Below are 26,796 nucleotides of genomic sequence, written 5' to 3' on the forward strand. Positions count from 1 at the left end.
ACATGTCAAATGTGTTCATAATTTACTTAAAGGTTCGACATTTACGAAATGGGACGCTATACGCTTGAACAAAATTGGGAAATATTGAAAACCTATTTCCAAAGTGGTGAGACTTCTTCTTGTTTTCTGATTTTCACATCGGTGGCTACGTCAATAAGCAAAATTGTCGGACTTGGCGCTCAGAAAATCCACACGTTAGTTTAGAGAAGCAAATGCATCCACAACGAGTTACTGTTTGGTGCGGTTTTTGGTCTGGCGGCATCATCGGGCCATTTTTTTCGAAAATGAGCGAGAAGCCGCGGTTACAGTAAATGTCGAGCGTTACCGTGACATGCTCAACGAGTTGTTTCCGAAAATTGAAGAGGATGACATGGGCGACATTTGGTTTCAACGGGATGGTGCAACTTGTCACACTGCCAAAGTTACACTCGAACTTTTGGCTACCGTTTTTGAAAACCGAATAATCAGCCGAAATTCCGATATCAAATGGCCGCCTCGGAGGTGTGATTTAAGCCCGTTGGACTATTTTTTGTGGGGAGCCGTTAAGGACAAATGCTATGCGAACCATCCAGAGGCGATTGATGCTTTAAAACACGAAATCGAAGTTGCCATTCATGAAATTGGAGCTCAAACAATCGAAAATGTGCTTAAAAATTGGGTTGATCGAATGGCCTACTGTAAAGACAGTCGTGGCAGTCAATCGAACGATATTATTTTTCATTCATAAATGACAATGTTCACTCTTCAAAATAAGAAAAAAAGTTTGAAAAAATATTCATTATTTTTTTTTTATAGCCGATACAAAAAGCAAATTTTACATGGCCCACCCTGTATAAGGTTTTCAGTGGAAGATCTGATTTTTGACCCCTAATAGAACCCGTAATATAATTTTGAACAAACAAAGTGATATACTATTTAAATACACGGAATAAGCGGATTCCGGTCATATTTTTACTTTTTTAGTTACTTACAGACATTATTTTAAATAATTTTTTACCAAAGCCCCTATTTCGAACTTCGAATGCTCTCGACTTCGGAGGGTAATTCGAAAATCGGAGAAATTACTTTTTTACTTATAACCCAATCTCTTAAAAAAATTGGTGTGGTCCAATACCCAGAAAAAAATTAATTTTAAAAAGTTGATCGATTTCATTATTATTAGGAAAAAATGCAATATTCTTGAAGAAAAATATTGAAAGATTATTATTTTCAAATATTATTATATTATATTATATTAACTTGGATGAGGAAAGCTAAAGAAATGCCCCTGCAAATGGAAAAAAATATAAAGGCTGTGTTTTGTGACATTAAGAACATGTTGATTTTTTTTTTTTAATTGTATTTAAACAACTAAGCATTATGTTCCATCCGTACACTGTATAATTTTTAATTTATATGTATGTAAATAAAACTCAATTAATTTTTCGATATTTGTTGATGTTACTCTTGGAAGCAAAGTACCAAAATAATACAATCAATGAATGTCATAATTCAATTCACTAACAGGGTCCGGCACTCGAAGTGTAACCGCTCGCGCAGCTGATGCACGAAAAAAAGAAAATCAGTAATGGATTTTAAACGTAATAGTGCGATTGTATTATATTTGGCTGGAAAATCACAGCCAGCGATTGTTCGTGAGCTTGATCACCTTAGAGTAAATAAAGTTTTTGTTTTTCGCACCATTACTCGGTACAATGAAACGTCATGGAGGTGATCATCAAAAGACTGCAACGTCACGTCAAATGGTTCAAAGAGTGAAGAAGCGACTTGAGCGAAATCCCCGACGAAGTGCCAATCAAATGGCGAAAGAACTGAAAATATCTGACCGTAGCATCCGCCGTATACTGAAAAATGATCTCAAAGTCAAGCGTTACAAAATCCAAAAGGCGCATGATCTCACATCAAAGCAGCAACAAGTCAGACTTGAGAGAACGATGGAGTTGCTTCGCTTGGCCGGAAGCGGTCAATTTCCGAACATTGTGTTTTCTGACGAGACAATTTTTCAAATTGAGCAATTCGTAAACTCCCAGACGATAAGATTTATTTGACCGACCGTTCATACGAGAATTTGAGTCATCGATTGGGCACCAGAAGGCAGCATCCGACACAGGAAATGATTTGGGCTGCTGTAACCGCAGATGAGTGCTCTCCAATCGTTTTCATCGAGCCTGGCGTCAAAGTAAATGCGAAATATTATGGGGAAAGTATTCTGAAGGTTGCTTTGAAGCCGTGGGCAGACAAACATTTCGATAGCAGACCATGGACGTTTCAACAGGACTTGGCACCGATACCACAACAATAACCGTCCCAAAAAGCTCGAGTGAACCAAGAATGGCTGAAAAAACAACCCTCCGAACTTCATAACAGTCACACAATGGGCCATCAAGGCGTTGAAAAAAGCGATTGGCCGCGAGTGGGCCAATATACCAGCAAGTCACATTCGGGTAACTTGCGATTCGTTTCTGGACCGTCTCAAGGTCATAGTCAAGGCAAAAGGTGGTCATATCGAGCAAAAGTAAATTGATTCCTAATTTTGTATTATTTTCACACACTTTTTACTTTGAATTGAATAAAAGTAATTTTCCACTTCGAGTGCCGTGTAGATGTGGACAATAATTTAGATTTTTATGTGCAGTACATATTATATTTATTTATTGTGTAGACCAAAATTTAACATGATGAGTTGCTGATTTTTTTTTGCTTCTTTGTGTAAGCTTTTTTTATATGTTATTGTTGTAACAAGCTAACGTTAGAAACTTTAAACAATCGCCAAATCCCTAGAAATATTAATTTAATAGACTTATGACATTTACTTACCTCAGTTGTATTAGCTCGCCTAGTTCAGCAGGCAAGCTGCGCAACTTATTGCTTGATAAGTCCAATGTACGCAAATTAGATAGCAAACCAATATCGGCAGGCAAACGCAACAGCTGATTGTCGTTAAGGTACAAAGCTGTTAGGTGTTCGAATTCCCATAACGATGGACTGATGTTGCGCACACATCCTATACAAAAATATATTAAAATTTTAATTAATTTACTGCGAATGTAAATGTAAATTAAAACAAGCTAAGAAATGCTAAATCCGGTCCATACCGAACTTTATACACCCGCGCACATATTAGTATAATTTAATTGCAGCTGGGCTGTTAATTTTTGGAGTCAAAAAAATTCATAAACAATGAGAGCTATAATTTGTAACATGAGCGGGACTCACGGAAATTTAACCTTGACGTATAAAAAATGGGTGTAGTTTTTTCCGATCTCAACAATATTTATGCCGGATTTAAATAAGTTTTGGAGTAACACACGCACCAAGATTAAGGGGTTCGGGTGGTCTAGAATTTTCAAAAAATAAATTAATCTCGAAAGAATAAGATTATACTGTCAAATTTTTGGAAGGATATTCCCAGTATTTTCCATTCTACAGCCGTTTTAGCAGGTAGAGTCAGATTCATCACACAGCCACTCTCAATACTTTAAACTCAATTATCTCAAAACTACTTTAGCAGATTACTAAACCCTCTCAGTGCGATGTAGTTACCGGTCGTCTTCGTCTAACTCATCCAACGATAGACCCAGAAAACGTGCTATTTCGTAGGTTTCGTAAAGCAGGTGAATAGGTGGTTAGTGTCGTGCGGTGTTCCTTCACATGTTGCGGTCAATTTTGAATAAGTAAGAGTTTAACCTGCTACAATATCTGAATAAGTAAGATTTTAACCTGCTACAATATCTAGAAATTGGGCCAAAGTTACGCGGGGCAAGCTAAAGCTCTTCCTCTACAATAGGTGATGGTTGGACTCGTGGAATGAATGTCGTTTAGTGTTTGTCTGTACACTTTCTGGTCCAGTAATTGTAATTGTGTCTTGACCTGGATCTCGTCAGTGTATTTGAAGAGATGCCTCCTGACGTGCCTGGGAGGTGGCTCAGGCTCTAGGAAATGTCTGCAGGGGTGATACCTTCGGTAGCATCTTAAAAGAAACCGGGTTTCATTGATTTCGTGGGTTCAAAAATTCGATTTTTTGTTTTTGCTTAATAATTTCTACATCTCAAGAATATTATCCTAAATTTTCAAGTCGATCCGAATAATAGTTTCGGAGATACAGCCTTTGGAAGGTGTCCGCTCCAAGCCACTTTTATTTATACTCAAAATTTTAAACGGGTTTTTCTCGGACACTGTTTTCAAAGTCGGTTGTCAAATGTTCTCGAAAACTACTCAACCGATCTTGATGAAATTTTACACAGGTGTTCGAGATACAATTTACTCGTGCTTGGACGAAGGATTTTGTTTTTTCAATTACAACTATTTAAAAAAAAAAATTTCAAGCAAATTTGACCGAAATTTTCAGTTTTTTGGAAAAATGTCTGCCACAATTCCAATTTTTACTTTTTTTCTTTCCTTCGTTCAAGCACGAGTTTATGGTCTTAACTAAAACACTTATTTTGGTTTTTTTCATTTTGGATGATCCTATCAGGAGGTATGCTGACAACGTGGACGCACCTTTTTTTCGAGGGGTCACCGGAAATGTCGGCACAATGGAGGAGTTTTAATTTTTTTTTTTTTTTGAAAATTTCAGAAATTATTCTTTAAATATGTATCTATGAGACAGAAAAAAGTTTGAATTAAATAAATAATTTTATATAGGAGGTGGGTATAGTTATTGATCGATGCCCAACATTCTCTTCTTTTATTAGCTGGTCAATTTATGGTTCCATCTTATGCTTATGCATTATACAAAATTTGTCTTTCAAATATATGGAGTTTAGTTTTGTGCTTATCACTTAATGTCCACCACTCTGATCCGTAGCAAAAAACTGGTCGGACCACAGATTTACACATCGTATTAACCCTGGATCACTAAACATTCGTCTAATAGACTACTAGTCCGGGAGCCAGGGGTCATTTTGACCTCATCATTACATGCCGACTGATTTTAATACTGAAGACAGACCGCATCCAATGGATGACGAAACCAACCGTCAGCTGGTCCAGTAGCGGTGGGTACGTGCGTGGGATGCTGCGAAACGTGTCGAAAAAAAATTTTTAACAACTCATTTAATACCGGCTGAAAATTTTTTTTGTGTGTTGTTGACATTTAGTAGAATAAAAAAAATGTATCATTGCGTTCATACATCTCGGCGGCGCGCGGAATTTTCTATGCTTCGGCTGACGGTCTTTCCACCGCTATAAACGCAGCTGACCATCATTATTATATTTCCATATGTGTAATTATAAAATTATGTAAAAAAATTTCAATCGGCATAAAGTAGTTTTACTTTTCAATTTATTTTACAAGTTCGCCTGTTAGCTGACGTATTTCCCCTCCCACAATCATACCCACCGCGGGTGCGCCCGCTGACGTTCACTTTCGTTGTTCATGAAAGCTAAATCACAAGTATAGTCAAGAATTTAATGGTATAAAAACGCAGTCCAAAATCGATCCCTGGCTCCCGGACTATGTGCACAAATGCGCGCGAGTATAACTAACTTATTTCTAGTCAATGCTAGAACATGCAATTCCAATTATTTTACATTGGGCAAATTTTATTTGTAATAATCAGCTAACACCAAAGACTTTATCTAAACTTAGGTCGAATTTGAGCTTTTCTTAACAAATAGCCGTTGAGACTCAAAATGCTAACTGTTGCATAAGTTCATATGTATAAATATATGTATTGCAATACATGCACACATCGAAAAAGCTTAAGGATACCAAATATTTTCGTATTTTAAGAAGACGTTTGAAAATAAAAAAAAAACTTAAAAAATAGATTTGCGAGACAGTCACTTGCTAGCAGCTCTGTGAACTCGCGAGGAACTATTAATCGTAGAGGAATATATTAGACATACCTGTTATCTCAATACCAGTCCAAGATGATTTTTTGCCAGCAGCCACATCTTCTGCTGACATAAAAATCTGTTGTCGTCTGTTTGCACTCTCGTATTTCTCCTTATTACGAGACATTTTGTACAAATTTCCTGCACGATAATAACACATAAAACAATTCATTAATATACTGCTTCTTTTTTGTTTTCGAGTGTATTTTAAAAACAAAATAAAATTGAGTGACAACAAAATTGCAAATCGATTAGGCACGCGAAGTTAAAATTTGTGTCTTGACACTAAATTATTTACTTTTTTAGGCAAATACAAAAGAAATAAAATTTTATAAAATGTGGGTAAGTATTAATAAAAACTTAAAAAAATGGACAAATAACTATGCATTGAAAACGTTTGCAATCGATTTGAAAATTTCGAAGTTATTTGTCGCATAAGAACAAATTTAATGATAAATATTTTTTTTAATTTGTAAATGTGGAAAAATGATAACCTTTCATAATAACCGCCTGATGATAAGCGTCTCTGCAAAATATTAATAAAGTTCGATTAATATTATTTTCATTGTTATGATTTATGTGATAGTTGTTAGCAAATAAACAAGCAACATACGCAAATGCAAACAAATTAAATCATAAAGGATTTCAACAACGCTACACGAGCATGCACAACTTAAGAAAGAAATTAATATTTTTTTTCTGGAAGTTTTAAAAATTGTATAAAACATCTGCAATTATTTTGTGAATTGTAAAGTTTTGAAGATAGCAATATAATAATACCATGGATACAAAGATGTTTTTCTTCCCCCAACAAGTGATGTTAGCTACAATTCTTTTCATAAACGGTGTTACAAAGCCAGTGAGAGCAAACGACAGGTAAAGTAACTCTACAATTGGTCAGGCCTACACAGAGACAACCAGCTTTTCCCTCTTTTATAATAATAAAAAAAAAATAATTGAGTGGGTAGAGCAGTTACCGCTCATAGTTTTACCTTTTGTGGTACTCGTTGTCATGCCCGAGCAAAGGCCTATAAATCATTTGAGGCATTTTAGAATATTCAATGTCAAAAATAGCAGCATAAAACATGCCCAGATCTTACTAATGTTGCTTTCCCCGCCCCAACATTGCAACTTTCCGGTTCTAGCGCTGCTTCAATTTTGTTAATTTTTGTATTTCTACGAAAGATGAACCACATATTTTAATGCCCCTTAAATCAACAAATAGCTTTATGGCAAATTTTAGTGGCAGAAACGTTCTTAAAATTTTGGTATTGCCTGCCGACCATGCATCTGTGAATTCTGTTACAGTGACTGCTTTTAGCCGGATCAAAATCCGGGTTGGCCCAAGGCGGTAGTTCTGACTGTTGTTTATATAATATATTTTTTTGACCAAATTGATGACTATCAAGAGTGTTTGGTTAGCCTGGACAAAAGCAAAAGTACATAGAGCTTAGAATTAAAATAACGGATGGTTTGCTCTTCGACCTAAAGTCCCTTTGTGCCCTCTGCTCATCATACAAACAAAGTTTTCCTTTCAGTATACTTAAGATGGAGCTGAATTGGCCTGGACGTATGACAAACTCCTTAAACTCCGATGGTACGTAATCTTTGAAAGTACCTAAATGCAAGCATCAAGTTATCGATACACGCAATGCGACAACGCAAACCGCTCATCACAGAACTTTATGATGCAAAGCATCGCTGTGTTTTTAAAAAATTGCATCGAAGTGATAAATTGCAAAGCGAGGTTACGAAGTCAGCCTATAGCTTTTTTTCTAGCCCTACCAGGCCGAGATATCTACGTTATCTTAGCAGTAGGTGTGCCATATCCATGCATTCTGCAATGACCTGTGAAGAAGCCAGTGCGCATTCGCAGTCTGTAGTTAAGAAGGTTCATCAGCTGCTTAAATTTATTTTGGCTATAGCATCCCAACAAAGACTTGCTTTTGCGTATCCCCACAGTTGGTTCTAGCATGTATCTCATAGTCTTATATATTCGTTTTTTAGTTCTTCCTTGATGGTAAGTTGCACCAAGGCAAGGAAGGGAGCGGGTCTGATTAGTAACGAGGCCGCAGCTTAATATCCAGTAATTTATACAATTACCCCAGTGCTATTGTTTCTACCTTTTTGCAATACATGCACATACATATAATCTTGACTGCATAATTCTTAAATTGCAAAGGGAACATCTAATCAGAAACTTCGTATATCCACTTCGCCCTGTACACGCAGTAGGTACTTGAATGTTTGACAAATGCTTTTTACTAATCCTATTTTTTAAACAAATAATTGAAATTGAACGGAAACAGACAAAAATTGTGGGTCTACCAGTTTTCATAAATGTTGACGATTGTACTACTGCTCGCCTAGTACAAACCCTATGGTCAACCAATTTATCCGTGGAAACGAAGCGGGATTTTCAAAATAATGGGGGCCATAATAATGTGCTAATATTTTTCTGCCATATTTCACTACCATATGTACTTATAAAGTCAAAATAATGGCACCTGTGCGCCTTGAAGGTAAGTGTAATAAATGACGGCGTAAAAACGCAATAGAAATATAAAAAACAGCAAATTATGACAACGTAGACAAAACTCAATCAAAGTTAATAGGGAATTCAAACAAAATATCACATAAACCTGCCTGCATTTACTTTTACCCAATGTTTCTGTACTTCCGAGCCAGCCACCGCGTACGATCAAGACCTGGTTGCAATCACTGCTGCCGTTACAGCTATTGCCAATATTGATGTTATTGCTGCTGTGGGTATTTGCCGTTTCCACTGCTGCTTATGCCAGATAGCTAGTACACTTTCCTTTGTACAACAGTAATGTTTCCGCTTTTTCGTTAACTATTTTTTTAGCGGAGTTGCTACAAATGCAATGCCGCTGGACACTGCAGACGTCAAACAGCTAAAAAAAAAACAGAGCCTGATATAGATGAAACTGGGGCGCCCTTTTTCGTTTCGCTGAATTGCTTTCGCACTGCTTTTTGTTGTTTTCTTTTAATTTTTATTTATTAGAGTTGTATTTTACATTTCCTCGAAAGCTTGAACGTAAAAATGTTGGTTTATTACTTTTTTATGCGAAAATGTTTGCGTTTAGCTAAATAACCACACTTCTTCCTTACTTCTCTTCTTCGTTCTCCGACTTTCGTTGTTCAATTTCGTTCACGGCTTTTTTGCATTCCCCCAACATTCGTTGTTGTGTTGTTGAGAAAATTGTTTTGTATACATTGGTGAATTTCGTAGTTGACCAGTGCTGCCAGTAAGAAGATATGCGACTGAATAGCTATAGTAAGAAATGTGTGTGTAGTACGTAAGTAGTATGCAATGAATTATGATTTGCTTTCATATAAACTGAAATGAGTAAAGCGTATTGCGTACCGGTTATAATGAATGTAAAGCTAAGAGGCAATGGTGTAACGGAATGGAGAAAATCAATTACAGTTAAAATATGAATTAATTCATTATAATTATTCATAAACTTCTTGTATACAAATGTGAACACTATATTACACCCCCGACGATCGGCTCTATTTTACCGGACTGGCACGGATTTATATCCGTTGTTGCTGTTGTAGCAGCATAAACATTCCCCATACTTACATACGGGGAATGCTGCTGGAGTGACTGTGCTTGGCCGGATATAAATTCGCGTTCTTTCGGTAACGTAGAACCGACTGTCGTGGAAACGATTTAAATCCGTATGGTCGCTTGGTTATTTTAATAGCACTCCTCTTAAGATACTTATAGTATCTATAAAATGATTGATTGCCCTCTTCGAATATTTTTAAATAAATAAACACTTTTGGCTTAAATTCTCCACCAATTTTAAAAAACTCGTCCACATTAGTTACGAAAATATGAAAATTTGAATGTTACCGTTATATATACATATATACGAGTTTGTAGAAAATGTGCGTGTTCAATAGGCAATCTATAACCTTCATCTACCTTAACTGACAACTTATGCGTGTGAGTAAAAATTTCATCAAGATATGGAAGTTTTTAGCTCGAAATGCTGTTGCTTTAGCTGAAGTTTGTTGCATGCGGTCCAATTACATTAGTTTTCAAACTAGGATTAGTAACACCAAAACAATGAGTGTGCAATATTTGATTAAACGATTTTGGTGATACACAAATACTGTGCTTTCTTTACATTAAGAATTGTTGCATTGTTTTAAACAAACAATTTTTCCCCTCTATTTGAGAAATAGAAAAAATTTTAAATATTTTGTAACTTCAAAATACAAATACAGAAAAGATTTAATAAAATATTTCATTAATTCATGAATCATAACTTTTATTAAAAATTTAAACAGGTACATTTTCTTAGTACGTAATAAAGAAATCATAGCTAGTCATCAGTAAAACTTGGGCAAAATAAATTATTTCCGTTTTGTCGCTTGCCTTCATTGCAATGCTGATGTAGTAGCATTTACAAAATTTTTTATAATATTTACAACTAAAGTTAACAAATAAAGTAACACTAACCGTACCGCGCCCGGTCAAATGACCGGTTACAAAATTGAATTGGTTAATTTAACTTTATATAAATTGATATATTATCAAATTTAGCAATTTGCATTTTTTTGTGTTTGATTTATGTATTAGAAAAAATTAAAAATTTGTTTTGAAAACAAAAAAAAAAAAAACAATTACGATTGCGGTAAGAATAGGTACACCGGTACGGTTAGTGTTAACGTAGACCCGACCATCGTGGACACGACTATAGTGGTTACCGTCGTCGCTTTTGAAAAACGAAAAACAATACTTGTATTAAGTTTTAGATTAAAAGTTGTTTATTTCGTTAGTAACTAAATTTATTTCTCTTTATATTCTGCCTGGCGTTCTCGTATATTACAATAAACTCGATATTTTTGAATTTGAAATTCTATAAGTAATATATGTATGTGTGATATAAAACGATTAGGTTAATGTAAACATGTATATTTTACATTGTGTTTAAATACAAATTACAAAAAAATAATAATTTATTAGCCACAAGTAAATATAACACAAATATATAAAATTGTACCTATTTTAAGTAAATATTTACACCTAAATCAAATTATTTATTATTTATCAAATTATGTATTAAATGTACTTACATTACATATTATATGATAATTAAAAACACTACACTAATACATAAAACTAACATTTTTATACCATATTTACATTAAATACGAAACCGCAATTAGAATTGATTAAATCCGAACTGTTCCATGAACAGTACCTCCGTATGTTAATTAGAATTTTCACCAATTTCACTAACGGTAATTGTCATCTTCTCTTCATCGCCAGTACTGTCATTGTCTTCATCCATCTCGTCATCATCATCAAGCTCTTCATCACCGTAGCTATCGCTGGTACCATCTTCATCGTCATCGTCTCCCGATTGCACCATCAAATTGTTTCCTGCCGTCAATTGTGTTATATCGCCTGATCCATTTACCCCAGCATTATTGGTAACACTCGAGCCAGCGAGCGTGGTAGCTGCACTAGACACCGCAGAGTTTGGTAGCTCAATCGTTAAAATTCCATTGGCTGTTCTAATACTTTTCGGTAAATTTGACGCTTCGCTGCCATCCTGAATGCTATTACCATTATCTCCAATTCGTTGTGTAGCCATTTTATCCTCCGGTTTCATATTAAGTTCAATTATATCATGTGGTGAACGCGCTTTGAAATGCGTCTTTATATGTTTGGATAGATGATCGCTGCGCATGAATTTTTTATTGCATTCTCGGCACTGAAAACGCTTTTCCCCAGTATGGGTACGTCTATGACGCTGCAATTCGTCGGAACGTGTAAAGCGCTTTCCGCAGAATAACCAGGAACAGACAAAAGGCCGCTCGCCGGTATGCCAACGTAAATGGGCACGCAAATGTGACGTCTTGCCGTAAACTTTATTGCAGCCCGGTATGTGACAGATATGTTGGCGTTTGCGATCAGCATGCTTTTCACCTTCCGTGCAGTTTGGGCAGGTGCAAGCAACACGCTTAAGGCGTGGCTTTATTTCAATACCGCCTACATTATTAGCACCGGTATTGGAGTTAATAGTACCCACGTTACCCATGCCGGTGCTAGTGCCACCACCGGTACTAACTTCGTTGACGTTGATGTTCACATTAACAGATGTTGTTGCTGCTGCTGGCGCTGTTGTTCCTGGATTATTTGCGGAATTTATTTGTGTTTGTATTGCCTGAAGTTGTAACTGTTGCTGCTGCTGTTGCATCTGTTGAGTTAGTGTTGCCGGCGCGGTTGCTATTGTGATTTGGGTTCCACCGCCGCTAGAGGTTACGGTTGTGTTGGGCGACATAACTGGGTTAGTTTGCGATGTCAAACCACTTACCGTTGTCATAGTTGTTGGCTGCGTCTTTAGCAGGGTGGCGCGCGCTTGATTGGCAGGTGTGATGGTAAAACTGTGTGCTTGCGGGACGGCTGTAATTTGTATAGATGTGGGCAATGACGAAGGTATTGTTGCATTCTCGTTGGATGATTGATGTGACTGATCGGCTTGCTGCTGTTGCTGAGATTGCAGTTGCTGTAGATTTACGGTCATGTTCTGTGGCACTACCCATTTAATTTGTTGAGGAGTTTGGCTGGGATCTGGGGGCTCTTGCTTTATGTTCGTTATAAGCGTGTGTTGGGCTTGGGAAGGGCTTTGGGGTTCTTGCTTCGGATGCACCAAGTTTGCACTTGTCGTTGACGTAGTTGTGCCTGTTTGAGGAAGAGATGTTTGTGCTGGATTAAGCACCGCGCCTGGATTAGAATGCATTTGAACCTGTTGTTGCTGCTGAAGTTGATGCTGTTGTTGGAGTTGCTGCGGCAAAATTACATGTTGGAAGCTCCCTTGCAGTTGAGGTGGCAGATGGTTCGCTTGAATTATTTGAACTTGTCCTATTCCTGGGATATTTTGGATGGGTAACGCTTGTAGGCCAGGTAATTGTTGAAGTTGTATAAGATTAGAAGTGTTGCCTGGAGCAGACGACGCCGATGTAGTTCGAAGTTGCTGTAGTTGCTGTGCGGGTATAACGGTTAGCTGCTGGCCCTGTGCATTGGTTATTGTGATTGACTGATTCGTTGGCAATTGGATACCAGATTCTGATGCTGCATTCAGTGCGTTCAATATTTGTTGCTGTTGTTGCTGCTGTTGTTGTTGCTGTTGTTGCTGGGCGGCCTGTGGATGAATTAGATTTTCTTAAATAATGTATAAATGGTTTCATAACAGTGAGTTTACCTGTTGCTGTTGCTGGTGTTGCTGAACAGTGACAGCAGCTTGAGCAGCTGCTGCAGCAGCAGCTGCTTGCTGCTGTTGTTGATTATTTGACGTGGGCTGCTGTTGAGGATGTTGAATGTGAATAATATTTGCATTCGGGGGTAGCTGCGGATATGGCATCGCATTCAATGGTGCCAGCTGCACCTGCTGTATTTGTCCACTGGGTGTAACAATTTGCGCAATTTGTGCGAATTGTGGTATTATTTGCATTTGGGTGGGAGGCAGTGCAGCCGACATTGGCAGTGATTGAGCGGGCAATAAATTAGGCAGACCGGCTGCATTTAGTTGATGCACGGGCACGTGCACTGTTTGGTATATAGTTTGGCCCCCACCAGTCTGAATTGGAATTTGCACGGCAACGGTTTGTTGCAAAGCTGGAGCAGCTTGTTGTTGCAGTGCATGCGGAAACTGTATAAATTGCGGCAATGTGTTTGTCGCTGGGTTCGCGTTAGTTGCCGTTCCCGCCGGTCTTATTTGAACGTTTTGCAAAGTCTGGCCGTTTTCTAGCTTAATTGAGCCATTCCCCAAAAGATTATTCAAATTTCCAAGCAAACCATTTGATGCTGCCACCGATGTTGGTATCTGAATGTTAGTTCCTGGTATTGTGACGGTACTTGGCAACGTTGTAGTTTGAGAATTTGGCGGTACCTGTGTTGAACTAGTCGTTGGCTGTGAAGAAGAGCATGAGCTGCTACTGCTAGAACCACTTGCATTTCCAGAATTATTCGTAGATTGGGTCTGGCCCTGCTGTTGTTGCAATATTTGGTGTTGCTGCTGTTGCTGAACAGTAGCATTTACAACAGGTACCTGTATGTTAGTTCCAGGAATAGTAAACAACGCTTGCTCTGCTGCACCAACACCTGGCGGCAATTGCATTGCTTGTCCTAGACCATGTATGAATTGTGTTGCAGGCTGCAACTGCATTGCAGTAGGCGCGGGGCCGGCAGTCGGTGCACGTACTATCTGCCCATTGGGTGTTATAAATGCTTGTTGCCCATTAAAATTTATGGGTTGCGCGGATGATGCCAATTGAGCAGCATTCAAGTTTGGTATAAAGATAGCTTCCTGTCCGTCAATGGTTACCGTTTGCATTGGCTGGACAATTTGAAACATATTTTGAGTTGGTATAGCTTGAGTATGCTGAGGCGTCGGAGCTGAGGCCTGCACAAATTGCTGAGGCAGGTGCTGCAAGTTGATGATTTGTTGCAGTGGTACATTGTTGCTGCTATTCGTAGCTATTCCCTGTGCCGAAGGTGTAGCATTAACAAAAGTTGCCTTTACCTGTGCGTTGGGGGCAGCCGATGGTTGTTGTAGCGTCTGTGTGGGAGCCGTACCAGCAGCTTGGACTGTGCTAGTGTTCGCGTTAGTATTAACGGTCGTGCCGCCAAGAGCACTATTTTTATATTGTATCATTTGGGGAATTGAACCTTAAATTGACCAATCTTAAGTTTCTTGTGTATTCACAATTGGCTTTAAGAGTGCATGTTTTTTTATATTCAAAACTTCTTGTTTGACCACTTTTTCACGAAGTACTCCAAGCAACTTTACACCATTTTCATATATATTTTTGGTAAAAATGAGTTTCAATCAATCAGCTGGTATTACGAACTAATACATATTCAATTTTAACACTTTTTTGCTAACATTGAATAGTTTTCATGTAAAAAATGAAAATTTTCACCAATTTTGTTTATTTTACTAGACGTACTCAGGCGGCCATTATAGAAAAATCACTTTTTCAGTGCTTCCAATAATAATGTGTCAATTCAATCAGTAGTGCCAATATTATTAAAGTGCAGTACACTCTGTATACAAATATATAATAATTATTACGAAATGGAGTTTGATTTTTGCAAATTATGAAAATAGCACGCTTACATTGTTCTGCTTCTAAGTGGCAAAGTATAAAGTTGTAACTGTTCTTCCTTCACAAAATGTTTATTTTATGAAAATTATTGTGAGAATTTTCACTAATTAAGGGACTTGTGATGGTTATGAATGCCTACAGTGATGATGTTATAAACTTTTTTAATGTTCGCTCTTTAAAATTTGGTGAACCAGTATTCTCAAATTAAGCCTTTATTTTTGTTATAAAATCGTCAGTAGTGTAATTGATTGTCCATATTTGTTAGAACAAATAAAATTTAATGGCCCTCTACGTGCAACTCGTAACTTACGATATAACCAACGATATAAAAAGGGCTAATTATTTATCTAATTATCTTATTTACTCTAGGTTTTTATATTTCAAGAGCAGATATTTTGAATTTTTTGAGTTCCGTTTTTTAGTTTTTGAAATTGTTATTTGCAATTAGTTGTAACGTAGTAATTTTTAAGGTAAACCGACTTTACAGACAACCTCTTTTTCAACAGAAGATGGTTAAATTTTCTTTTTCAGTTTAGTCCAATGTTTATTGATAGAAAGCTGTTAACTAAACAAACATTTTTTAACAAGTCTATAGGTAGCATGAAAAATTAAATATTTTACTTACTCTTATATTTGTATGTACGTTTCTTAGAGATTTTATTGCACAAAGTACTCGTATCTGAAGTGTTAAAGGAACAGCAAGCCTCAACTATTATTTTTTGGTGAATTCTGTTCTGTCATCGACAATCGACTTCATATTCTCTTTTTGCGTATTGTCTTCTTTCATCCCGTAGAATATTTAGAAGTAGTTACGACTTAATTGCGGTTGCAGCCGCAGGTTGTATTTCGCAAGATAAGCCGAAACTAATCCAACTATGAATAACTTTAGTAGTAAAGCATTAGTAGCGGTGCCCCTTTTTTGTACAGTTAAATAAATGTTAATTCAATTAGAAATTTTATATATGTACATCACCGAAAACAAATCCCGAGAATATTTTCGTTAACTGAAATTTTGTTCGATTACGTTCTTAACTACACAAAATATGAAAAAAAAATCGTATACCAAAGCCAAGAAAAATTATCTGTAGTTTTGAGGTAACTAACAAGTTGATATAGGAAACTATCAGGAAATTCAATTAAGAAAATAGTTGATTTTATTTATGTATTATTTATTTATTTATTATTATTAAAAAAGGGACTGCTTTTTATATAAAGCAAACTTAAAACTACTAATGTACATATATTAAAATCAAAATAAACTTTTTATAATACGTTCACCTATAAGTAGATTATCTACTTTTTCATTCTTAAAAATACGTTCACATAAGCGTTAATTACCAATAAATCCACAAAATTAATCTACCCGTTCACATATGACAGTTTAACTGCAAAGTTGACAATCAGCTGCCAATACTGTTGTGAAAAGTTTTTCTTCATAGAAATTATTTTGGCGGAATATTTCAGTATTTTGTGTTTGTTTAATTATTATTAACGATATGAAGAAAATACAAGGAGATGGAATAGCTAATTTAATTGCGCAAATGGCTGCTAATAATAAGCAGTTGGAGGAAATCTGTAAGCAATACGAAATTCGATATTACATTTTATAATAAGTAATACGAGGACACACATTTTTTTTCTGTTATATGAATGCACAGTTAATAATATCTAACAAATATTTTTTTATAATTATGTCTACAAACATTTTTCTATTTTATTTCGTTTTTACTTCGATGGTTTTCTTTACACTCTTAAAAATAATGATATATTTGATTTTTTCTAGGATTATTTTATAATCTCAGATTTTTGGAAAGGTATTTTGTATGTGAAATATCGCTTTTTAATTACGGATTGGGAGTTAAGCTCGAAAAAGTTGATCATCTACTTATATGTGAACGTATTATTAGGTTTTATTCTAATTAGGGGGATTCATATTTCTCCTACTAACTAACTGATACATAACAAGTTTCTTTGGCCAAAAGGTTGCTACCATAGCCATTGAAAGAAAACTTGAAAGAAAAAATGTATACAACTTGATGGCAAATTTACAATTAGAAATTTGACAATAGTTTGCCTTTTTGTCACCCTGCGTCTAGCTTCAACTCCGATCATTTAGCTTTGCTATTAATACCTTTTGTAACAACTTTTTCAGCTGTGTTGTCAATTCGTGAAAATGTTAGGAGGTTTGATGTAAATTATAATTACTGAAGTTGTAAATTAGACGTCGGCAAGGAGTATTTTCAAGGTAGGCTTTGAAACAACAGAAGCTTGTTGATGCACAATGTTTCGCTTACGCCGACGGTATACCCTGATTTTATGCGGTATTTGTACGGTTGTGTTGTTGCTTCTTTATCTATTAATAATTTTCTCGGCACCCGCGCAAGATAAAAAGGTAATTTTCTAACAATATTTGCCTACTAATTACTTTTTAATTACCGGTTAATTCATGTCCACATTTATTTTTTACGTCAGCCAAATTATGTAGCAATCGTTTCTAAATTGCAATCTTTGGAGGATGGACTACACCGGCATGGGCAGGAAATGAGACATTTGAAAAACCGTCTGGATCGCCAATGGCAGCAAAGTAATGAACAGCGCCGAGAACAAAACCAGTTAGAACATCAACAGGAACGTGAAATTTTGGAAAAACCTGTACTATCAGAACCGGACCAATGTAGTTTTGACTTTCAGCAGGTTCCACAGCCAGATGTGCAGGTGCATGAAATAATAGTACTAATGAAAGGCACTTTGATGACTATTTAATTTTTAGATGTTAGACATGTATAATGAGTGGACGTTTGCTGACATTGATGGCGGTGTTTGGAAGCAGGGCTGGAACGTTAAATACGATCCATTACGTTTTAATGAGCATAACAAATTAAAAGTGTTTGTAGTGCCACACTCTCACAATGATCCAGGTAAAAACATATTTAATTAATTTTATAACGAGTACACAATTTAATTATTTTCATAGGCTGGGTTAAAACATTTGATGACTACTATGAACACGACACCAAACACATATTGTCCAATGCATTGCGGCATTTGCGCGAGAATCCGGACATGACGTTTATCTGGGCGGAGATATCGTATTTTTCACGTTTCTACGAAGATCTTGGAGAGCATAATAAGCTTGAAATGAAAAAGTACGCATACGTTTTTAAACGAAACAAAATTTGATGAAACTTGTTTTTAGGATTGTGCAAAATCGTCAACTCGAATTTGTAACTGGTGGTTGGGTCATGCCAGATGAAGCAAACTCTCATTGGTTAAGCGTTTTATTGCAACTCACCGAAGGACAAACATGGATTAAGCAACATTTTAACATTACACCAACGTCTTCGTGGTCCATTGATCCCTTTGGTCACAGCCCTACTTTGCCTTATATATTAAAAAAGTCTGGTTTTCAGAATCTTCTCATACAACGCACGCATTACTCAGTTAAAAAGGAGTTAGCGCTCAAAAGGCAGTTGGAATTCTACTGGCGACAACTTTGGGGTATTTATTCTATACATTGAATGCTGCTTTTGGCTTTCAAAGTTTATTTCTTTATATTTTGTAGATACTTCAGGCAGCACAAGTCTTTTCACTCATATGATGCCATTCTATTCCTATGATATTCCCCATACGTGTGGGCCAGATCCGAAAATTTGCTGTCAATTCGATTTTAAACGCATGCACGAGTTTGGGCTTTCTTGTCCTTGGCGGGTACCACCACAACCGATCACTGAGCATAACGTTGCGCAACGGTAAAACCTGCCCCAGTTTTGTAACAATAAGTACTAATTATTCTTAAATTGAACATTTGTAGTGCGGAAATGCTGGTAGACCAGTGGAAGAAAAAGGCTGAGTTATATCGCACTAACGCGCTACTGATACCCTTAGGTGATGACTTTCGTTTCAGCCAAAGCACTGAATGGGATGTGCAGCGGGTCAACTACGAAGCACTCTTCGATCACATCAATTCGGAGCATCGGCATTTCGTGGAGGCCAAGTTCGGTACATTGCAGCAATACTTCGATGCTGTGCATCAGGAACAGCGTGAGCTTATGCGCGAATTCCCTGTACTAAGTGGTGATTTTTTCACCTATGCGGATCGCGTTGACAACTACTGGTCAGGCTACTACACATCACGTCCGTACTACAAGCGGCTTGATCGTGTTTTGTTGCATTATGTGCGCGCTGCAGAGATGTTACACGCATGGCGTCCATGGGACCCTTCAGCAAAGTTTGATGTAATGCTTCAGAATGCACGACGCGAACTATCGCTGTTTCAACATCACGACGGTATAACAGGTACAGCCAAGACTCATGTGGTGACAGACTATGCGCGCCGTATGCTGGACGCTGTGACAACATGCCAATTCGTAATGCAACAGGCGGTTTACAGACTGCTTACCAAACCTTCAGTATGTAATAAAAATGTTTGTTAGTTCCATGTACGGCTATTTAATAATTTGTTTATACTTTCTAAGATCTATATACCAGACTACAAATTTCATTACTTTTATCTGGATGACTCCCGCTGGCCCGGACCTAGTGACAGTCGTAGCACGATTATTTTGGGCGAGGAATTACCGCTTAAACACATTGTTTTACATAATTCTCTGGCGAGATGGCGCGAAGAGTTAGTTGATTTTTATGTTTCAAGCCCTTATATGAGTGTAACGGACTTCCATGGTAATCCTGTAGAAGTGCAAATCACACCAGTTTGGACGTGGCATCGTCACATACCTTCGAATAGTATCACACCGCAAGCATCCACTACGAAGTATCGATTATTATTCAAGGCGAATGTCCCACCCTTAGGCCTGGTCACATACATAATACAAGCGCAAACAAGTCAACAGAAGTATGTCAGCAATAAATGCCAATAAATGTAAACTGCTATAACTTTTTGTACTTTCAGACATAGCTCATATGCGACGAATCTCATTTTGACTACAAACCCAATATCGATTAGCTTAGGAAATTACCCTCATGAAGTGAAATTTGGAGAGCATCGCCCGATTTCGTTGCATGTGGCCGGAGGCCCAACTGTCGCTTTTAGTGGCGATGGTCTTTTAAAGTCCATTCAAATCGACACCCATGCACCACATATACCCATAAAATTGAAATTTTATAAATACAGTGGTGATGCATCTGGTGCCTATTTGTTTATGCCACATGGACCGGCGACACCATTGGTCGATATGGGACCTCCTACTGTGCTTGTAAGCGAAGGTCCTTTGGAAGCGAGCGTAACTGTCGGGTTGCCATTCGTAGTACATCAGACGTTACTACGTGGTGGTGCACCGGAAATACAAAACCTAGTGGATATTGGGCGCATGGACAATACTGAGATTGCTATGCGTTTTTTGACTCGTATCAAGAGTGCCGACCTATTTTATACCGATCTCAATGGTTTACAGGTACTGTGTTACTTTTGTCTTTTGAATGCTTATAAAAATTGTAACTCAATTGCAGATTATTAAGCGCCGACGTTTGGCCAAACTGCCGCTGCAAGCAAACTACTATCCCATACCATCATCTGCGTACATCGAAGACGACGCATTGCGTCTGACATTGCTGACGGGACAACCTTTAGGTGGGTCGTCGTTGAATTCAGGCGAACTAGAAATAATGCAAGATCGTCGCCTAACGCATGACGATGAGCGAGGTCTTGGCCAAGGAGTGCTGGACAATCAGCCAGTGATGCACATATTCCGAGTTGTTGTAGAGCGTATAGACACCTGCCTAATGCTTTCTGAAACCCATCCGTCAGGTGCTTTAACTCCAATGGCGCACTTGGCTTCGCAAACGTTACTTCATCCATTGGATAAATTTATTTTTATTGAAAATAATTGGTTGGGCGTACAGGCGGCTTTTGGCGAAAAACGAGGTGGTGCCGGTGAGGATACATCCATTGCCGTTTTAAGAAATCTACCGCCGACTTTAGCGAAGTTGCCAGTGGCGCGTGATCGCAAATCGAAGGATTCGTTAATGAATACTGGAGTGGTAGTACATCGCACACTGCTATTGCAGTGCCGTGCAGGCGATCAGCAAACAGGCTTTGTAAGTGGCAGTAATGTTTAAGAAACACTAATTTACATTGTGTGAATAAATATATTGTTTGAATTCCAGATTAACTTTACCAAATTGCTAATGTTTGATACAATCACCGGTGTTTATAACACAAGTCTAACATTCCTACAATCCCCTCAAAGGTCGGATAGTGTTGAAGCAATTAGTCTTTGTCCATTGGATACGCAAGCATATATATTACAACATCATGGCTGATTTAAGAATCTCGATTAATTTACCTGTCCTGTATGTTTAGTTTTAGTTTTGAAACACGTGAATCTCACATCAATGAAACGTTTCGAACAATGCATAATTTTAAACCTCTTTTAAATAAATAGTTTGTAATAGTTTTTTGACTGCAAACGTTATGCTAGTGGATATATATATATATATATATATATATATATGTATATGATACGTTTTCTTTTATCATGAAATTATATTGCTTTAATATTTTAATTTATTCACATTTTTGTGTGTGTTTGTGATAAAAGTAACATTTAACTCACGTTTTACTTTATGATATTTCCTGTAATTTATGATATTCCCAACCAAAAAGGTTGATATTAATCCATATATGTAAGTCTTTCGTTGGCTATCTATTTGAAGTAATAACAGATTTTGAATAAAAGACAAAAACTATTATTAAAGTTTTTAATTGATATTGGAAGTATTTTCATTTATAGAGTGGCGTGGCTTGCCTTTTAACAGGATCACCTTTAAAACACTGTCTGTGTTTTTATTTACGAGATTTAGTTGTTCTTATTTGAGTAAGTTGAAAAATTCATCTCGCCCAACATATGGAAATTAACTAGTGAAAATCTTCGTGCGATGATTTATTACGATTTTCGACGTGGATTAAGCCAAGAGTGCATTGGTTTTACTTTGACTTTTGGCGTTGAAGCACCATACTTAGCCACTATGAAACGCAGGTATAAAGAGTTCCAACGTGGCCGTCGACCCTTGAAGGATAAATGTCGTGAAGATCGTCCAAAAGATCGTCCGCGCGTCATTGTTAACGCAATAGCGTACTGTGAGGCATCCTTGGGTATTATTGGTAGCAGCATGAATGCTCAATATTGGTCGTTAATAAGATTTGTTCTCGTTGGATACCGAATAATTTCAAAATTGCAAAAAAAAATATTGCTGTTGTGGTTGCTGTAACAATTCACTGGGACCTGCTAGTACCATCTGTGACTAGGTCATCGTCTAACTTGTCTAACGGTAGGCCCAGGAAGTGTGCAGTTTCGACAGTTTGGGTGTTAAGCGAAAGGGCTTAAGAGAGCATGTGAATTGGTGTTTTTATTGTGCGGGGTACCTTCACATGCCGGACATATATTGAGGATGTCGGGTTCGATTCTGGATAGGTGTTTAACCTATTAGAATATTCAGACAGTAAGGGCAACTGAAGATCTTCGTCAGTATTAGGTGGTGGTTGGACTCCGATTAGGGCATTCGGGGGCGTGCGTTTAGGATGGTGGTCTCGTCGTTGTAGTCGAAGAGACGTCACCTGACGCGCTAGAGAGGTGGACCAAGCTCTAGCAAATGCCTGCAGGGTGATTCCTCCAGTAACACTCAAGCACTGACCGCTTGCTGAGAATTTTATTGTGCACCGGGAGCATGGAGGGCTTATTGGGAAGCTGTTGCAGGCAAGACATCAGGAGGTATCCCGAGGCTGTTCAGTATTTTGAGAGGTGTGGATCTTTGTCCCCTGCGAATCACTGGGACCAGGCGAAAAGACGGGCACAGCGTAATTTTGTACCGAGTGACCTATTGTTTTAAATGTCACCAGCAACACTTCTTTGGTCCTAAAGGCTGACGACTGCTGTCAAGATGGAGAGAAAACTATCGATTTTCACCTTTCATTGATTTTCACCTTTAACCGTAGTTTGGCCTCCTTCATCCACTTGGTAACCCCGTCTAGTGCGCTGCACCTCACCCAAAAAAGAACTCGTGCCGACTAGTGTAAAGAAACGTCGAAGAAACTTAGTCGCGGTGGTTCGAAGCTTGTCGATAACATATCGCAATAGGAGACGAATCTTGGATTTATGTATATGAACCGGACACAAATCAGTAATCGACAGTATGGGTGCTCCAAGGCAATCTTAATCCAACAAAAGTTATTCGTGGGTGAAGCACCTCTAAGAAATGGTTGCTTGTTTTTTCGTTTAAACTGGAAAATCTGGTCATGAAGCAACTGTACCTCTAGAGAAACTTAAAAAGTCAATTCTGAGTGGTCCACAACTATTTGCTTGCCAGAAGTTTTTGGAGAATTAAGGAAAACCAATCGCAGAAAACGAATCATCCTTTACCAAGACAAGGCGAGTTCTCACGTATCGGCTCACCCAACAGAGTTTTTGAGTAAGCTAAAGATCGAATTAATGATCGATCATCGTCCTTAAAAACCTAATTTGGCACCTAATGCCAACGCTTTTCAACATCTGAAGAAGTTGTTGCAGTCTTTAAACAGCTCGTTTTGTAGGTATCACTTCCGAGTGGCAGAGGTGCTTTGAAAATTTGTCCAAGCGAATGCAGAAGTGTATTGACTTCAAAGGAGACTATTTTGAAAAACAATAAACCCATTGTCATTATTATTTTACTCTTTTTCATTCCACCTAAAAAGTTGGTTCGATAGTTGTCATCGTTTTCATTTTCTGAGACCGATAAACCTTACAACGCCTATAGGATTTGTTCAGTGCATTTCCGGTGACAGGATGATCGAATAGGAAAGGTGTGTGTTGCTGTTGTAGCAGCTTGCAGTTAATCACACAGTTCATTGAAGATCCGAACAGAGTCGCTAAATTGGCGTTATGAAGTACTCTTGATTAGTTAACCGCGACTATCAAGGACCGAATTCAGTTCAGACCATCGTTTCTCCTTGTGATGGTCGTGCTATGCTCGAGATTTACTATTTCAGTGGGCTCACCTTATTTCCTGGTTTAAAAAGCACTTTGGATGACCCAGAGTTATTGTAAGTCTCGGTAGCATTAGCTTAAGAAGACTGAACAATACAGGCACGTTGATTGCCTTTGGATGAGGAATTTGTGTATATGGCCCACTCCTAACACATCTGACTCAAAAATGAGTCACCTCAGTTAGGTATAAACCGAACAAGCTCTGCATTCCCTTTTTTTCTACATTTCTCGATTATATATATGCGGATCTAGGGGATCCCCTTCTGGGTTCTGGCCTTTTCAAGAAGCACTTGGTTGTCCTTTGTCCTTTGAGTGTTCAGACTACATTAACGGTCTTTAGGTTCTTGTGGGCCACCGTAGCCGAATGGGTTGATGCGTGATTACCATCCCGCAGTACGCAGGTTCAAAACGTCGGGTATGATAGAACACTTTGTTTTTAATAGCGGTCGCCCCTCGGAAGGCAATGGCAAACCTATGAGGGTATTTCTACCATGAAAATGCTCCTCATAAAAGGATCATCAGCCATGTGAAGGCGGCATAAAACTTTAGGTCCCACAGTTTGTGGAAAAACATCAAGACGCACACTACAAAAAGGAGGAGGAGCTCGACCAAACACTCAATAAAGGGTGTAAGCGCCAATTATATATACATAAACTTTGGTTTATAATTTGTTTTTGTCTGATTTGGTAACTCGCAACATCAGCACTTTGCCATGAGCTTCAGCCTGTTCTTTTTCAACCTACACCACAGTGTTCGTGCTATGTTGACAGTTTAAGTCAAAGATTATTCCTGGCAGAATTCAGTCTAAGCTTACAGGGACAGCATTTTGCTTAAACTTACAGGGCAGTTTCCGTAGAGGCTTGAACTGCAGATTCGAATCCAAAATGTGCGCCATAATGCTGTGTCCTAGTTCTATGCACATTTAAGGCGAATTCATATTTATTTATTTTTATTTGGCTTTTAGTGATTCTGTATTTTATTTTCGACAATAAAAATTCTAACATATTTTGGAATTCCTTCGATTATGCAAATACAATAATTTGGTGGACTATTATCAAAATTTCAGCTGAAGAAAGAAGAGAGAAAGAAGCTACAAGTTCTCTCACTTTGACACTCAGACCCCAATCAGCTTATAAAACAACATCACCTTGTATAGATTGGCCTTGCTTTATATGGAACGGAAATCTTTATTTTGATCTTTACGTGCTCCAATGCTTGTCTGTTTGTATACTGCAGCTGTCTAGTCCACAAGTTTCAAATATGATTGGCGTCCGACACCATTTGCAAAAATTATAAACCTTCCGCTAGGGTGATTAATTTTGCGCCACCTTGTATAAATTTGCACAGCTTGCTTATATCTTGTATACTGCGTAGTTATAAAAATTGAAAGTGTTGTTTTCGCTCACTCAATTTGTTAATATTTGCTGCAGCCCACTTAAGTTGATGTTGGGTTGGCGGCTGGCGGCTGGCGTTGGAGGCTCATATGTGGCGGCGTCGTATATGCTTTCAGCTGTAAAGTGGTTGTTACGCTCTTGACATGCAAAACACAAATTCCAAAATGAACGCTCCCGACCGGTTATGAAAACTTTTGACGTTCGCGCACACACCAATACCAAATTGGCTCTGGCGAGAGTATACATAACATTGGCGCTTTGAGATATTGAAGGCAGATGAGAGCTAATACTCTTAGAAACAAGCCCATTTATAGGTGTTTATGTGAAAGTGTGAGCAGAGCGTGCTTGCAGTATCAGCTGAAAGCCATGTGCCCATATTTCTTCATACAGTAGGTTCTGTTTTTATGCGGTAGATACGTTCCGCAAGAAACAGCATAAAGAAAAAACAGCATAAAAAAAGCTACTAGTTCTATAGTAAAACTATAGATACGTTTCAAATGCTAAAACCGCATAAATCTGAAATAATCGCATAAAAAAGGGCACTAGTCCCATATTATTACTATAGATACGTTCCATAGACCGCATGAATCTGAAATAATTAAATAAAATCGCATAAACAAAATATTGTATCTTTGAAAATTATATCTTTATATATCTTCCATACTTGTAGGGTTAGCATTTCTGATGCAATCTGTGATGAGTTTTTGCTTAGCTGGTTTAGAATCTTGTTTATATGTACAATTCCCCATAGGTCGACATGCATTTTGTAATTTAAAAAAAAACCGCACTATTTCAAAACCGCATAAAAAAAAGCCGCATAAAAACAGAACCTACTGTATTTGTAATTGAGAGCGCAGCAGATTTTTACTGACGTCTAGACAACAAATCATATGAAAGAGTGTATCAACGGAAGAGTGTAAAAAGCACATATGCATATATATACACACACTGGTACCTGTGGGTAAGCTAAGAGCAAGCTGAGTGAGAGGGATTGCATGCCTTTGCGTAGCGTATGAGTGCTTCTAGTGATTTGAGCTTGTGGAATCATAAACGGCTGCTTTCCGTTGAGAAGTTGACTCGCCATCATCACTTTCGATTTAATCGCATTCGTAAGCGTACGTTTCTGTCTCAATCTGGTTGCTAGTATATATTTCAATCGTATTTTCCTATTATTACTAGAATACACAATTTTCATTTAACAAGTAGAAGTATATAACTAGTTTATATTTGTGTATATGTACATACGTGCATACTTACATATTTATATACGTATGAACATATTTTTGTTCTGTAATAAATTGTGCGCTGGTGTGGTGGATAAAGCATTTCATTAGTGACAATTAATATAACAATGATTATGTTTTTTTATCAACGACTATGCTAACGGTTACCAATAAAGCAAAGTGAAGTGGTTTTGAGAATTCAAGCTA

At 37.6% G+C, this 26,796-nt stretch overlaps 4 protein-coding genes across 6 annotated transcripts in view; 2 read left to right on the plus strand and 2 right to left on the minus strand.

Annotated features, from left to right (window-relative positions):
* LOC129235667 (CCR4-NOT transcription complex subunit 6-like) overlaps positions 1-9,071 on the minus strand; it is an 83,540-nt gene extending 74,469 nt beyond the window's left edge. The window contains exons 1-4 of one of the 3 annotated variants that reach the window (XM_054869631.1): positions 8,495-9,071; positions 6,333-6,364; positions 5,851-5,979; positions 2,818-3,004 (exon numbers count right to left, since the gene is read on the minus strand). In XM_054869631.1, the coding sequence (XP_054725606.1) occupies positions 2,818-3,004; positions 5,851-5,979; positions 6,333-6,339 (323 nt within the window). In that variant the 5' untranslated portion in view covers positions 6,340-6,364; positions 8,495-9,071. Of the gene's footprint in view, positions 1-2,817; positions 3,005-5,850; positions 5,980-6,332; positions 6,365-8,484 lie in introns of all 3 variants that reach the window. The other 2 variants (XM_054869632.1, XM_054869630.1) reach the window with 2 other exon arrangements.
* Positions 9,072-10,848: 1,777 nt separating this feature from the next.
* LOC129235668 (transcription factor Sp1) lies at positions 10,849-14,859 on the minus strand. Its single transcript, XM_054869634.1, has 2 exons — positions 13,089-14,859; positions 10,849-13,028 (listed from the first exon to the last, which is right to left on the minus strand). Exons 1-2 carry the CDS (start codon positions 14,538-14,540, stop codon positions 11,091-11,093), a joined length of 3,390 nt encoding a protein of 1,129 aa, XP_054725609.1. The 5' UTR covers positions 14,541-14,859; the 3' UTR covers positions 10,849-11,090.
* Positions 14,860-17,127: 2,268 nt separating this feature from the next.
* LOC129235669 (alpha-mannosidase 2) lies at positions 17,128-21,456 on the plus strand. The gene is made up of 11 exons (XM_054869635.1): positions 17,128-17,386; positions 17,467-17,709; positions 17,765-17,912; positions 17,969-18,140; positions 18,191-18,492; positions 18,557-18,743; positions 18,806-19,403; positions 19,470-19,846; positions 19,904-20,405; positions 20,461-21,048; positions 21,118-21,456. Exons 1-11 carry the CDS (start codon positions 17,276-17,278, stop codon positions 21,271-21,273), a joined length of 3,384 nt encoding a protein of 1,127 aa, XP_054725610.1. The 5' UTR covers positions 17,128-17,275; the 3' UTR covers positions 21,274-21,456.
* Positions 21,457-26,445: 4,989 nt separating this feature from the next.
* LOC129235670 (RNA-binding protein Pasilla) overlaps positions 26,446-26,796 on the plus strand; it is a 151,384-nt gene continuing 151,033 nt past the window's right edge. The window contains exon 1 of the mRNA XM_054869643.1: positions 26,446-26,481. The gene's annotated coding sequence lies outside the window, so the exon portion shown is untranslated. The remainder of the gene's footprint in view (positions 26,482-26,796) is intronic.

This window comes from Anastrepha obliqua, chromosome 1 (genome assembly GCF_027943255.1).
Source record: "Anastrepha obliqua isolate idAnaObli1 chromosome 1, idAnaObli1_1.0, whole genome shotgun sequence".
Classification (NCBI taxonomy): domain Eukaryota; kingdom Metazoa; phylum Arthropoda; class Insecta; order Diptera; family Tephritidae; genus Anastrepha; species Anastrepha obliqua.

Excerpts from the sequence above, each read along its gene's own strand:
- LOC129235668 (XM_054869634.1), bottom strand. The coding sequence starts at position 14,540 with ATGATACAATATAAAAATAGTGCTCTTGGCGGCACGACCGTTAATACT. Across the intron at positions 13,029-13,088 it reads AACACCAGCAACAGCAACAG|GCCGCCCAGCAACAACAGCA; the intron begins GTAAACTCACTG and ends ATTCATCCACAG.
- LOC129235669 (XM_054869635.1), top strand. The coding sequence starts at position 17,276 with ATGTTTCGCTTACGCCGACGGTATACCCTGATTTTATGCGGTATTTGT. Across the intron at positions 17,913-17,968 it reads ACACTCTCACAATGATCCAG|GCTGGGTTAAAACATTTGAT; the intron begins GTAAAAACATAT and ends TTATTTTCATAG. Across the intron at positions 19,847-19,903 it reads GCGCAAACAAGTCAACAGAA|ACATAGCTCATATGCGACGA; the intron begins GTATGTCAGCAA and ends TTGTACTTTCAG.